Source organism: Jaculus jaculus, chromosome 5 (assembly GCF_020740685.1).
Source record: "Jaculus jaculus isolate mJacJac1 chromosome 5, mJacJac1.mat.Y.cur, whole genome shotgun sequence".
In the NCBI taxonomy this organism is placed as follows: domain Eukaryota; kingdom Metazoa; phylum Chordata; class Mammalia; order Rodentia; family Dipodidae; genus Jaculus; species Jaculus jaculus.
The window spans coordinates 82,137,609-82,151,618 of NC_059106.1; the positions used below are offsets into that span (position 1 = coordinate 82,137,609).

The window sequence follows — 14,010 nt, forward strand, 5'->3', positions numbered from 1 at the left end:
AAATAAATGGCTGCAGAGTCCTGATACTGACCAGATGGGAAAGGACATGTTCAAGGGACAATCTAGAGAATTGCAGGAGATAATAAGGACTCTGAGCAAGAGTGGGGGCAGTTGTTCATACCTGGCTCCCCACAGTAGAGCCCAGGACTGGAAGGGGGGGAAAGGCCAGTCTGTTGGGCTTGCCTCAAAAAAAAAAAGGTGGAACTAGAACTCCCCCGTGACCTAGTCATGCATTCCTGGCCACATATTCTAAGGGCTTCCCACACTCTACTGCAGACATACTTCTGCATCCATATTCACTGCAGCTCTGTTTACAATAGCTAAGAACTGGGGTCAACCAAGATGCCCACCAAGAGATGAATGGAAAATGAAAATGTACATATACACAGTGCAATTCAGTTCAGAAGAATAGAAAAATGAGATTAAGAAATTTGCAGGAAGTAGATAGATTTGGTGAAGTGACTAAGACTCAGGAATACCAAAACTGCATGCATGTTCTCTCTAATATGTGGGTCTTAGCTTGTAATATCCATAAGTGTGTATATATATATAAGGAGACAAATGTGAATAAAACCTATAAACATAGAACCACAACCAAAAGGGAATCTAACAAGACAGCCTTCTGTCAGAGCACTTGATTACCTGCCTGAGGAAAAATGTAAGACCCTAGTGCTGAAGACACCACATGTTGCCAACACAGAACAGCAAGAGATCTGGCTGGAATCTGGAAGGATGCCAGTTCCCAGATGGTTAACCCATACTGTGGTAGAAAGTGATACATATGCTGCCGGGGAAAGTGGCCAACAATGTTGTGAGCAAGCAGGGGACATTTCTATACAGAAGCTACCAGTCTGTCAAGATGTATACACTGTGTCATTGTGGCACCCAGCCTAAGTGGGTAACCAGTGGCTCTCTGGTTGGTTAAGAGATCCACTCAGTGGAAAGGAATCCACAGCTGTGGGAACTAAGTCAGAATCCTATGGAGACCAGGATCATGGACTCCAATGAGAAACTCCCACTAGTCTTTCGCCAAAAGTGAGGCTATGCCCATCAAAATCTCTCTTAATTAACTGCTTATCCACTTTAACCTGATCTCACTCTCCACTGGAGAATCTGTTTTTCTTTATAAGAAGGCCACAAAAACCAAGGACAAATAAAATCCATCAACAAGATAAGAAAAGATAGCTGTCTTCCCATCATGAGATGAGCCACCCCTCATATATCAGCTAGGGGCCCTGGTGAACCCACAGAGGAATCAGGTTAATGAGCAAAAGTGCTGCTTCCATAGTGAGCTTGACAACCCGCTCCAGGGTGATGGTGATAGACACTGAGGACTCTCAAAATGCACCAAAGCAGAAACCAGAAGTTGCTGAGAGCTCAACACTGAAGTAGACTTAAAACACAACCACCACGGCTCAGGGAATTTTGCAGAAGAGGGGGTGGAAAGAGTGTAAGAGCCAGAAGATGGGAGGGAATTTCCAGAGGCATTTCCCTCTGACCAACGACTATTGCTCTCACAACTCATAACCCACAACCCCACTGTGAATACCAGCAATCCAACCGAGGGGGGCTCTCAGTAGAACAGGGACAGGGAAGAGGGAAATTGCACCAATACATAATGTGTCCATACAAAATTTCTACTTAATTTTTTCTTTTAAAAAAAGGAGATAGAAAAGTAAGGAAAGGGAAAAGGGTATGTGTGATATAGGGATAAGAGAATTGGTGGGAGGGAGGAGAAAGAAATCAATAAAAACAAGTTGTGTTGGGAAATGAAAAAAAAAAAAAAAACAAAGTTAAAAGCAGGCTGGAAAGATGGCTAAGCGGTTAAGGCACATGCCTACGAAGCCTAAGGACCCAGGTTCAATTCCCTAGGACCCACATAAGCCAGATGCACAAGGTGGTACATGCGTCTAGAGTTTGTTTGCAGTGGCTGAAGCCCTGGTGCACCCACTCTCTCTCTCTCCCCCTGTGTCTTTCTCGCCCTCAAATAAACAAATAACAAAATTTTTTAAAAAGAAAAAGAAAAAGCCCCATCTATACTCCAGCACTGCAGAACAGTCATACTAGAACTTTGCTACCTTATCAATGTGCACAAGCCAGCATTTACACACCTGAGTAGAGCTGCTAGCAGCAGTGTGTGTGATATACATAGTAAAGGGGTAACTGAGGTTCAGACACTATGGGGTGGTGGCAATTAATAACAGTCCGAAGTTTAAGAGAGCTGCAGAGAAGCGATGCCTTAACTAAACTGACTCTATGCTGTACAAAGAAAGGTGGAGCCTCATCCTTGCTAAAGAATGTGAAATTCATCCCACTTGCTGAAGGGAACTGTGGAAGAACTGTACCAGTCTGTGTCTCAGAAAGATTGCTTCAGTGGGAACAAGGAGAAAACATGGGACAAGGGCTGAGCCAAGAGCAAGACCAGACACTTAAGATGAGCGGTTAAGGTTCTTGCCTGCAATGCCTAACAACCCAGATTCATTTCCCCAGTACACATTTTTTTAAAGCCAGATGCACAAAGTGGAGCATGTGTCAGGGTTCGTTTATAGTAGCTAGAGGGCCTGGCATACCTAATCTCATTCTCTCTCTCTCCTTGCAAATATTTTTTAAACAGTGACACCTCCAAAGTGATTCACCAGCATACTGAAATAAAATACCAGAACTCCCACTTATAAAGTTTAATTAATAAACTCCCACTTATTAGTTTTAATTTCAATGGCACTGGTCTCCACACACAATCCCTCTACAGATACTTGTGGCACCAGAGTCCCAAGGCAGAGGTGCCATACTCATCTGTTCATTCCTAATGCATGCACTTTATGAGGCACAAAATAAAATCAATGTGGTTAAGTGCATAACAATCAGACCTATTAAGCAGGATGCTTACTCCACGTGACAATGACATACAGAGAGCCAGGAAACCTACACCACAGAGAAGTCCTCGAGTTACCATCCAGGCAAGTACCACAAAATGTCTAAAAGTTAACCAGTGTGTGTTTTCTTTTACAGATATACAGGTTCTCCCACTTTCCTGACCTTTCTAGGGCTAGCAAATGTCTGTCAGCAGTATGGGGACCTTCCTGACATTCCAAGGGTGTACATATCTGCCCTTTGTAGATGAAGGACATGTCTCAACAAAGGCTAGATACTAGCTTTCTGCAGAAAAAAAAAAATATATGGAGTGCATCTTGAAAGCAGACTTTATAAATGTTTCCATTCTCCTGTTAATTTGCTATCAGAAATATACAGAAGCATCATATAGAAACTCCCATGCACTCTATACATAGCTATATGCCAGCAGTTCTCAGTATATTCCAAGGACCTTTGAGTTTCACAGACCCTTTCAGCAAACTCGTAAATTTAAAATTATTTCCTGGTATTGGCCATACCCTAGTTCCTGTTCAGCCTGCTACCCTCTTACTGTGTATATGATAATCTATTAAAAAATATATATATATTTCAAGCCAGGCATAGCGGGGTGTATGTCTTTAATCCCGAAACTCAAAAGGCTGTATAGAAGAACCACCATGAGTTTAAGGCAATCCTGGACTAGAGTGAGACCCTGCCTCAAAAACAAAAACAAAAAAACAAACAGGCTGGACAAATGACTTAACAGTTAAAGCACTTGCCTGAAAAGCCTAAGGACCCAGATTCAATTCCTCAGGACCCACATAAGCCAGATGCACAAGATGGCACATGCGTCTGGAGTTCATTTGCAGTGGCTGGAGGCCCTGGCATGCCCTCTCTCTCTCCTTTCCCTCTCTCTCTCTTAAATAAATAGATGTATTTTTTTTTTAAAGTCAAGTATGGTGGTACATGCCTTTAATCCTAGTACTCAGGAGGTAGAGGTAGGAAGATCACTGTGAGTTCAAGGCCAGCCTGAGACTACATAGTGAATTCCAGGTCAGCCATCAGCCTGGACTCAAAAAACCAAAAAGCAAAAACTATTTTATTGGCCTGTCCACTCTCATTCTCTCACAAAGGCCCAGAACAGTTTTCTGGGGGTAGGATGGGGGAAACAGGGGCACACAACATGACAAATGACATATCGATTGTTCTCACAGCTAATGGAGTATGTGCTAGTATATTCTTGTGAAACTTTCTCAGTATCCAGTAACTTTTAATGCATTAAGGACACTTAATACATTAAATATGTATAGACAAAACCCACAAAGATAAAAGTTCTATGGGAGTATTTAATAATTTTTAACTTTAGGAACTGGGAAGATGGCTCAGAGGTTAAAGGCACTTCCTTATAAAGCCTGATCACCCGGGATTCAATTCCCAATCCACCCACATAAACCAGTGCTGCAGGTGTCTGGTGTACATTTGCAATGACAAGAGACCATGGTACCTCTCTCCACTCCACTCTCACTACACACACATACAAATAAACATAAATTTTAAAAACTAATTTTTCTTTTTTATGAGAGAGAAAGAATTAGTACACAATGTTCTCCAGCTACTGCCCTCAAATTCCAGACACATGTGCCACCTAAGTGTGCATGTGCGACCTAGTGCGCTTGAGTAACCTTATGCATCTGGCTAATGTGGGATATGGAAAGTTCAACATGGGTCTCAGCTTAGGCTTCGCAGGCAAGCACTTGAACCTCTAAGCAATCTCTCCAACCCTTAAAAAAATGACTTTTAACATTTAAGAATCGGATTCTAGCCGGGTGTGGTGGCGCACGCCTTTAATCCCAGCACTTGGGAGGCAGAGGTAGGAGGATCGCCATGAGTTTGAGGCCACCCTGAGACTCCATAGTGAATTCCAGGTCAGCCTGGGCTAGAGTGAAACCTTACCTCAAAAAAAAAAAAAAAAAAAAAAGAATCGGATTCTGAGGCCAAAATGGCCAAGAATCACTTAAAGGATTTTCTAACTAGTGACTTACCAATCAAAAGGTTTTGATGTTTTATTTTTCTGGTGTTTTTATTTATTATTGTTGTTTTCCTCGAGATAGGGTTTCACTCTAGCCCAGGCTGACTTGGATGGAATTCACTATGTAGCCTTAGACTGGCCTCGAACTCAATAGCAATCCTCATACCTCTGCCTCTCAAGTGCTGGGATTAAACGCATGTGGCACCATGCCTGGCTCAATGGGTTTTTTAAGCTGTCTGAAAAGCTTTAAATGGGGGCTGGAGAGATGGCTTCGTGGTTAAGGTGCTTGCCTTCAAAGTCTAAGAACTCAGGTTCAATTCCTTAGTACCCACATCAGTCAGATGTACAAGGTGGCGCATGCGTCTGGAGTTCTATGCAGTGGCTGGAGGCCCTGGCACGCACCCATTCTCTCTCTATCTGCCTCTTCCCTGTCTCCTCTTTCAAATAAATAAAAAAATAAAATATTTTTTTAAAAGGTTTAAACCGGGTGTGGTAGTGCACGCTTTTAATCCCAGCACTCCGGAGGCAAAGGTAGGAGGATCACCGAGAGTTCGAGACCACCCTGAGACTACATAGTGAATTCTAGGTCAACCTAGGCTAGAGTGAGACTACCTCGAGAAAGCAAAAGCAAAAAAAAAAAAGGTTTAAAATACCTTTCATTTATTTTGCATGAAAAATTGACAACAAGGCAAAAGGAAATGTACTGATGTACAGACAAATAATGACCAGACAAGGCAACAGATAACAATCAGGATGAAATAAATTCTATAGGAGTTCAGAGAAGCCACTAATGGCACTCCAGGACTGCTAGAGAAGATGCTAACACAAACAAACCTGAATTAAACCCTATTATCTTCATTTGAAAAGGTCATTAGGGTGCTGGGGAGATGGTTTAGCAGTTAAAGTGCCCACCTGTGAAGCCTACGGACCCAGGTTTGATTCCCCATACTCACGTAAGCCAGATGCACAAGGGGCTCATGCATCTGGAGTTAGTTTGCAGTGGCTAGAGACCCTGGTGTGCCCATTCTCTCCATCTGCCTCTTTCTCTCTAGAATAAATAAATATTTTTTAAGTTGAAAAAATACAAAGAAATAATAATAAAAGTTATCAGAAGATGGTAGAAAAAGAGTAAAATTTTAGGGTCAACAGGATCAGAGCAAAAAGTAAGTTTTAACAGCTCAGACCATGGGCACATTATCTTAACATCAAAGTATGTGCACGCACATTTGGGTCACTTCTAAGTGAGAGTTGGGAGCAGCAGTTGGTTTGCATCTAAACAATGTGTTAATTGGTAAAATGTTCATATCAATTCTCCCTTCTTTTTAAAAATACTTTTATTTATTTGTGACAGAAATACTACTGGCACTCCAGGGTTACCCACTGCAAATGAACGTCAGTCATATGCACCAACCACCCCATACATCTGGCTTTACATGGTTACTGGAGAATTACACCGAGGCCAACAGGCCTCACAAGCAAGCGCCTTAACCACTAAGCCATCTCCCCAGCCCTATTATCCCTTCTTACTATCAAAATAATTCCCTTACACCTAACACTCCAAGACGAGCATCATCAATCAGTTTCAGTATCTAAATAAAATCACTAAGTTGTCAGCAGTTCTTTGTAGGTGGTGGGATTTATGACTAATAAACACCCACCCTGGCTCAGGTAATAAACTAAGCAATAGGAATAGCAAAACTTTTTTTTTTTTTTTTTGGTTTTTCAAGGTAGGATCTCACTCTAGCCCAGGCTGACCTGGAATTCACTATGTAGTCTCAGGGTGGCCTGGAACTCATGGCTATCCTCCTACCTCTGTCTCCCGAGTGCTGCGTGCGCCACCACACACAGCAAAACAATTATGTACCTAATAGCACAGGACAAAGCTTCTCCGCACATTCTCTCCAATCCTCAGAAACTTTGGAAGATAGGGATTTGTATTCCTATTTTTCAAAATTGAAAACTAAGAAGACAGAAGAGGTTCTGCAACCTGCCCAAGGTCACTGCTGAAGCCAGTGACAATGACAGAACCCCTGATTATATGATAAACTGTGGCAATGATTTAAATCTGCTGGCTCTTCTCTGGACTTGGGCAGAACATAGGCACACCTGTCATCTTACGATACCTGCCTCACTGTATCCTTCCCTCCATCTCACCTCATTCTAATCTCACCTATAAATAGCTTATGACTCTTGTGTAGCAGTCACAGTACTATGGCTGCAGACCTCAAAACTTTCCATGTCAGGGAAACAGGAAACTCATATTCTCCCTGCCCCTCCTCCCATGATCCTCCTGAAAGGCAAAGCCGATAAAGTCATTTCCTACCTTCAAGTCCTGCTGTGAGGCTCCTAATCATCTTCAGGATAAAGCTCTAACTCCAGAACTCACAAAGCTTCTTGACCGACTTTTGCAGCCTTATTTCCCACACACTGCCCAAAGACACTGTGCACTCCTGCCGCACAAGTGGCCTCAAGATGTAGCCATGCTCTGGGTTCTGTTTCCTGTGTAAAAAAAGCCCTTTAAAATCACATCCACCCAGCTAACAAGTGCTGGCTATCAAGACATAGTAGGCATGGATGTCTCTTGAAAACCATTATTTAATATTTCCAATGTGGCACCTGCCCTTTTAAGACATCTCACAAGACCCTGGATGACAAATCTGTTATAAGGTGGCTGGCCCTCTGTATCTGCAAGATCCAATCAGATGAAAAAAAAAAAAAAAAAACTATTATCTGATGGGTGGGTTTGGTGGTATATACATACCTATAATCCTAGTACTCATAGCAGAGACAGGAGGATTAACACAAGTTTGAAGCCAGCTTGGGCTACATAGTGAGATCTTGTCTCAAAAGTGAATATTGTCTGTACTAAATCTGTACAGTCATTTTTATTACCTAAGTAATGGAGCATTAAAAAGTATCCATGGGGGGAGGGAGGGTATTACCATGGGATATTTTTTATAATCATGGAAAATGTTAGTAAAAATTGAGAAAAAAAAGTATCCACATAGCACGATTATTGTATTACATGCTGTAAGTATATTTGGGGAGAGTAGATGCTTAAAGGAGGATTGTGTATGCTGCTTTATCTTATGCTGTTTGGGTTCGTTTGTTTGTTTTTGGTACGGTCTTGCTCTAGCGCAGGATGACCTGGAATTAGTGTCAGGCTGGCCTCAAACCCACAGTGATCCTCCTGCCTCAACCTCCCGAATGGTGGGGGGATTAAAGGTATATGCCACCACACCCAATCTCCTTCGCCGTTTTGTTTCTAATTTTTTATTTCATTTATTTGTTTGATTAGAGAAAGGAAGAGAGAGAGAGAGAGAAAGAATGGGCGCACCATAGCCTTCTGCCACTGCAAACGAACTCGAGACACATGTGCCACCTTATGCATCTGGCTTTGTGGATACTGGGGAATCAAACTTGGGTTCTTTGGCTTTGCAGGCAAGCCCCTTAACTGCTAAGCCATCTCTCCAGCTGTCCTTTGCTGTTTTGTGTAAGGTATTTAAGTATCCTTGGATCTTGTATCCCCAGGGAATCGTGCAACCAGCCATCAATGGGTACTGAGGTTTGACATGTAATATAACCACTTATTTACATTACTTTGGTCCTGGCAGACTGTACCTCTGTATATGAGGTCCTGTTCAGCCAGGAATATACCTCTACTATCTATAATGCCAGAATGCCACTCTGACAAAGAGGTCATATTTAATAAAAATACATGGGGGCTGAAGAGACGGCTTAGCAGTTAAGGAACTTGCCTGCAAAGCCAAAGAACCCAGGTTCGACTCCCCAGAACCCATGTAAGCCAGATGCACAAGGGGGTGCATGCATCTGGAGTTCATTTGCAGTGGCTGGAGGCTCTGGGGCGCCCATTCTCTCTCTCTCTCTCTCTCTCCCCCTGCCTATTTCTGTATCTCTCTCTCTCTCTAATAAATAAATAAAAATATGTGGAATGAATAGAGTGCTTCATATAGTAGTAGAGAAAGACGTTATGCAACGAAATACCAAGATAAATGTGAAAATAAAAAAAGGAATAGCAAGAATGCTGTCCAAGGAAGAGGGAAGATCTGACGGAGCCCTTGACTCCTGTCTGGTGTTTCCTTGCCTGATTTTTCCAAGTTTCTTCAAATACCGTGGCTCTGATGATCATGAGTGTTTACTCAGTGTACATGCAAAGCACTTTATAGGAACTACCTCATTTGACTGTTAGAACCATCTTACATATTTCACTAACATGGAAATGAGCTCAAGAAAATACATGGACTGGACATGTACCTCAGTAGTCCAGTCTTGCATATCATATATATGGGATGTTGTTGCAGTCCGGTTCACATTGCTGTTAGAAATCATCCAACCAAGAGCAGCTTCTGGGAAAAAGAGATTTATTTTGGCTTACAGGCTCAAGGGGAAGCTCCATGATGGCAGGGGAAACCGATGGCATGAGCAGAGGGTGGACATCACCCCTGGCCAACAGAAGGTGTACCACAGCAACAGGAAGGTGTGCCAAACACTGGCATGGGGAAACTGGCTATAAAGCCCATAAGCCCGCCCCCAACAATACACTTCCTCCAGGAGGCATTAATTCCCAAATCTCCATCAGCTGGGAACCTAGCATTCAGAACACCTAAGTTTATGGGGGACACCTGAATCAAACCACCACATTCCGCCCCTGGTCCCCATAAACTGATATCCATACGTGATGTAAAATACAATGCATTCAGTCTGACTTTAAAAGTCCCCATAATTTTTATCAATCCCAATGATGTTCATACATCCCCATAGTCCAAGATCTTTTAACTAAGCCATAATACCAAAAAATAACCTCAAAAAACCCATAATGACACAGAATAAATATTCACACTGCAAAAGATGGCATTGGGCATAGCAAAGAAACATTCAACCAATACAAGATTTAAAACAACCAGGGCAAATATCAAACTCTGTAGCTTCAAGTCCAGCAACTCTAACCAGTGACAAATCTCCAAGTCTGGTAATTCTAACCAGCAACAAGTCTCTGGCATTCCAATTCCGCCCCTCCAGCTAGGCTACTCACAGTCCTGGGAAACTTCATCGGGGCGGCAGCACCTCGGCAGCCATCTCGTGGTCCCGGCATCTCCACTGGGTCTCTGCAAGCCACGGTTCATCCTCATGGCCCCATGGGGTCTCTATGCAGGCAACCAGCAAACCCGCTTCACACTGCCATGGCCATTTCCAAAACACAAGACTGTGTTGCAAACTCAATGACCCTCTTTCCAGCATTTCTTATACTCCACGATACCAGGTAGGGTGCCAATTTGTTAATCCAGGGGGGAATAAAGCCGACTTTGAAGAACAGGACACTCCTTGAGCACTCAGGCCCCTTCAAAAGAGTCTACATTCTTCTTGTTGCCCCAGCTCAGGTCAGCTAGCCCAGTCTCAAAGGTTGTAATCTCTCAGTTGCAGCTGATCGGACAGCAGTTCACCCAAAGATTTTTCTTTCTGTGCCATATTCCTCTGCTCACACCAGTTCTTTTCTACGCAAAGCAACCCTGCACAACTTCTCAGGACATGGGCACAAGAGCAAGCTTCTCACACAAACTGCTAGCCCAGTCCAAGTACAGCGCTTTCTCACCCTCATGAGCCAAACCTCACAGTCCATAGTTCTGACCAGAATAGTCCATCAAGCTGTACTTACAGCACTGCAAGGCATCTCTTAGGCCAAGGTTTCAAATCCTCCCACAGTCCTCTTGAAAATCAGCTCCAAAAGACCAAAGCCACAGAGTCAAGTGTCTAGCAGCAATCCCACTCCTCGGTACCACTTTACTGTTGCAGTCTGGTTCGCATTGCTGTTAGAAATCACCCAACCAAGAGCAGCTTCTGGGAAAAAGAGATTTATTTTGGCTTACAGGCTCGAGGGGAAGCTCCACGATGGCAGGGGAAAACGATGGCATGAGCAGAGAGTGGACAAACTCCATCCTGCGTGGCGGGGGTAGGGGAGGGACTTGCTTAGTGTCAGACAGCTAGTTAGTAGCAGAACCTAGACACAAAGCCAGATCTTCTGTCTCCTAAACTAGGCCTCCAACTAGCAGTTCGCGTAGATTCTTGATTAAGAATTAACTCTCCTCAAATACCATGTCTGTGGTTTCATTTAAGCCTAATTAAGCCAATAAGCCTAAACTAAGATTCTTTTTTATTATTCTAATGAAAATGCATCTCAAATTATTGCACTCTTTGTTTGGTTCTTCTGAGAATTCTCACTTATGTAACTCAGGCTATGCTTGAATATGGGACCCTTCTGCCTGTCTCCCCCGTTTTCTTTTTTTTGATTGTTCAAGGTAGGGTGTCACCCTAGCCAGGCTGACCTGGAATTCACCATGTAGTCTTAGGGTGGCCTCGAACTCACAGTGATCCTCCTCCCTCTGCTTCTCAAGTTGTTGGGATTAAAGGTGCACACCACGCCTGGCTCCTTTCTTACCTTTTTATTTATTTATTTATTTTTGGTTTTTTGAGGTAGGGTCTCACTCTAGCCCAGGCTGACCTGGAATTCACTATGTAGTCTCAGGGTGGCCTCAAACTCACGGCGATCCTCCTACCTCTGCCTCCCAAGTGCTGGGATTAAAGGCGTGCACCACCATGCCCGGCTCCCTTTCTTACCTTTTTAAATGGAGTATTGTGGATATGATTTAACCTAGTTATCACTGATACCAGGTTTTTCTATGTAGACCACGCTGGCCTCAAACTCTCCATCCTCCTGCCTCTGCCTTCTTTTTTTTTTTTTTTAATTTTATTTATTTATTTGAGAGCAACAGACACAGGGAGAAAGACAGATAGAGGGAGAGAGAGAATGGGCGCGCCAGGGCTTCCAGCCTCTGCAAACGAACTCCAGACGCGTGCGCCCCCTTGTGCATCTGGCTAACGTGGGACCTGGGGAACTAAGCCTCAAACCGGGGTCCTTAGGCTTCACAGGCAAGCACTTAACCGCTAAGCCATCTCTCCAGCCCCTGCCTCTGCCTTCTAAGTAGTGAGATGAATGACAAGTGGGTGCTACCACACTGAGCTGATTTAGCCTTTTTATCTTGGGACACCTCAGGACCATTATTGTGCTCATTACTAAGAATGCTGCAAAACAGTAGCACCCTCAAGAAAACTGTTATAACTGGGACATAATATATTAATCCTTGTATTTCTGGCCTTGGCCTACAAGCACTTACACATGCTTGTAATGCAGTTCTGAGTCTCAATCCACCCTTACAATATGCCTAGTTAGAGCTCTTACTTTCTGCTACTGTCAATATGCTTGGCTTCAGTAGCCCATTTGATTTACTATCTCTCATTTTCAAGGACTGTGATACCTACAGAATGCAGAGTGGTCCATTAGTGCTGATCACCAAATATTTTTGGCTCCTTGCTTATCAGACATATGCTAGACTAGATTCCCTACCCTGCTTTAAAGGTAGGCAAGGCCACATGCCATGCTTTGACCAATGAAATGTATTAGAAGGGACATGTGCCACAGGTGACAGAAATCTTAAGAAGCTCACTTGGCTAACCACTTAAGTTTCCATCTCCCAGGTCCCTGAATGACTAAGCGCTCCAGCTCTAGTTATGTTAAACATGCAGCATGACTCGGAAGTCAACTTCAGTTGTGTTAAGCCTCTAAAGTCTTCAGATTTTATTTTTAGTGCAGCTCACTCCAAACTATTCAGACCAACACACCAGACCTCAGCAAGGGAGTCTTCTATGGACAACTTCATTGATGTATTTTACTATGTTCTGTTTGCAAAGGGTTTTCTCTGCAAACATTTTAATTCAAAGCTATTTTTTTTCCTTTTTGTTTGAGGCAAGCCCAACAGACTGCCTTTTATTTTTAATGCGAGAGTGAGAGAAAAATTGGTGCACCAGGGCCTCCAACCAATTCAATCTAACTCCAGACATGTGTGCCCCCTTGTGTGTATCTATGACCTTGCGTGTTTCTGTCACAGCGCCTGGCTTATGTGGGACCTGGAAAGTCAAACATGAGTCCTTAGGCTTAGCAGACAAGCGCCTTAACCACTAATTTCTCTCCAGCCCCTTTTTCCTTTTTTTTTTTTTCCCGAGGTAGGGTATCACTCTAGCCCAGGCTGACCTGGAATCCACTATGCAGTCTCAGGATAGACTCAAATTCATGGTGATCCTTCTACCTCTGCCTCCCGAGTGCTGGGATTAAAGGTGTGCGCCACCATGCCCAACTCCTTTTTTCCTTTTGTTAAAAAATATTTTTACTTATTTTTTTGTTGACTTTTATTTATTTATTTGAGAGTGACAGAGAGAGAGAGAGAATGGGCATGCCAGGGCCTCCAGCCACTGAAAACAAACTCCAGATGTGTGTGCTCCCTTCTGCATCTGGCTAGTGTGGGTCCTGAGGAATCGAGCCTCAAACCAGAGTCCTTAGACTTCACAGGCAAGCACTTAACTGCTAAGCCATCTCTGCAGCCCCAAAAATGTTTTTACTTATTTGCAAGAAGGAGAGAATGAATTAATGAGTGGACACACCAGATGTATGTGATACATTGTGCATCTGGCTTTACATGGATACTATGGAATTGAATCTGTGCCATCAAGAACTGCAAGTAAGCACCTTTAATGGCTAAGCCATCTCTCCAGTCTTTTTTTTTTTTCCTTTGAACAGGGTATCATGTAGCCTACCTAGGTTAGCTTGAAATGTGCTATGTAGTAGATGACGACCTTGAATACCCCTCCCCCTCTCCAGTGCTGGAATTAGAGTCATAGGCAACCACTCCTGATTTTATGTAGTGCTGAGGCTGGGGTTGCAACTCTGGGCTCGACAAGTACTCTCAAATGAGCAACCTTCCCCCTCCCTCCTTCTCTTTCTCTCTTTTTCTAACTTTCACATTTTGGGAGGGGGAGTAGGAAAAGATAGTTTGTCCTATGAGAAAGAATAGTTTATTGAATACACTACAAGGAAGCAATGAGCAGGGCAAACCAAAGTACTGCCTGCATCAAAAAAAAAAAAAAAAAAAAAAAAAAAAAATACTTTCTAGCTGGGTGTGGTGGCACATGCCTTGAATCCCAGCACCTGGGAGACTGAGGTAGGAAGACTGCTGTGAGTTCAAGGCCAACCTGAGACTAATTCTAGGTCAGTCTGGGCTATA

General features: G+C 43.3%; 1 protein-coding gene across 5 annotated transcripts in view; it reads right to left on the reverse strand.

Moving 5' to 3' along the window:
- The window catches only part of St3gal3 (ST3 beta-galactoside alpha-2,3-sialyltransferase 3), a 250,952-nt gene that overhangs the window by 231,878 nt on the left and 5,064 nt on the right, over window positions 1-14,010 (reverse strand). Inside the window, exon 1 of one of the 5 annotated variants that reach the window (XM_045150485.1) lies at window positions 7,203-7,367. The exons of 2 other annotated variants lie outside the window; for them this stretch is intronic. In XM_045150485.1, coding sequence (XP_045006420.1) covers window positions 7,203-7,233 — 31 coding nt within the window. In that variant the 5' untranslated portion in view covers window positions 7,234-7,367. Of the gene's footprint in view, window positions 1-7,202; window positions 7,368-14,010 lie in introns of those variants that run through there. 2 more of the 5 variants (XM_045150481.1, XM_045150484.1) reach the window with 2 other exon arrangements.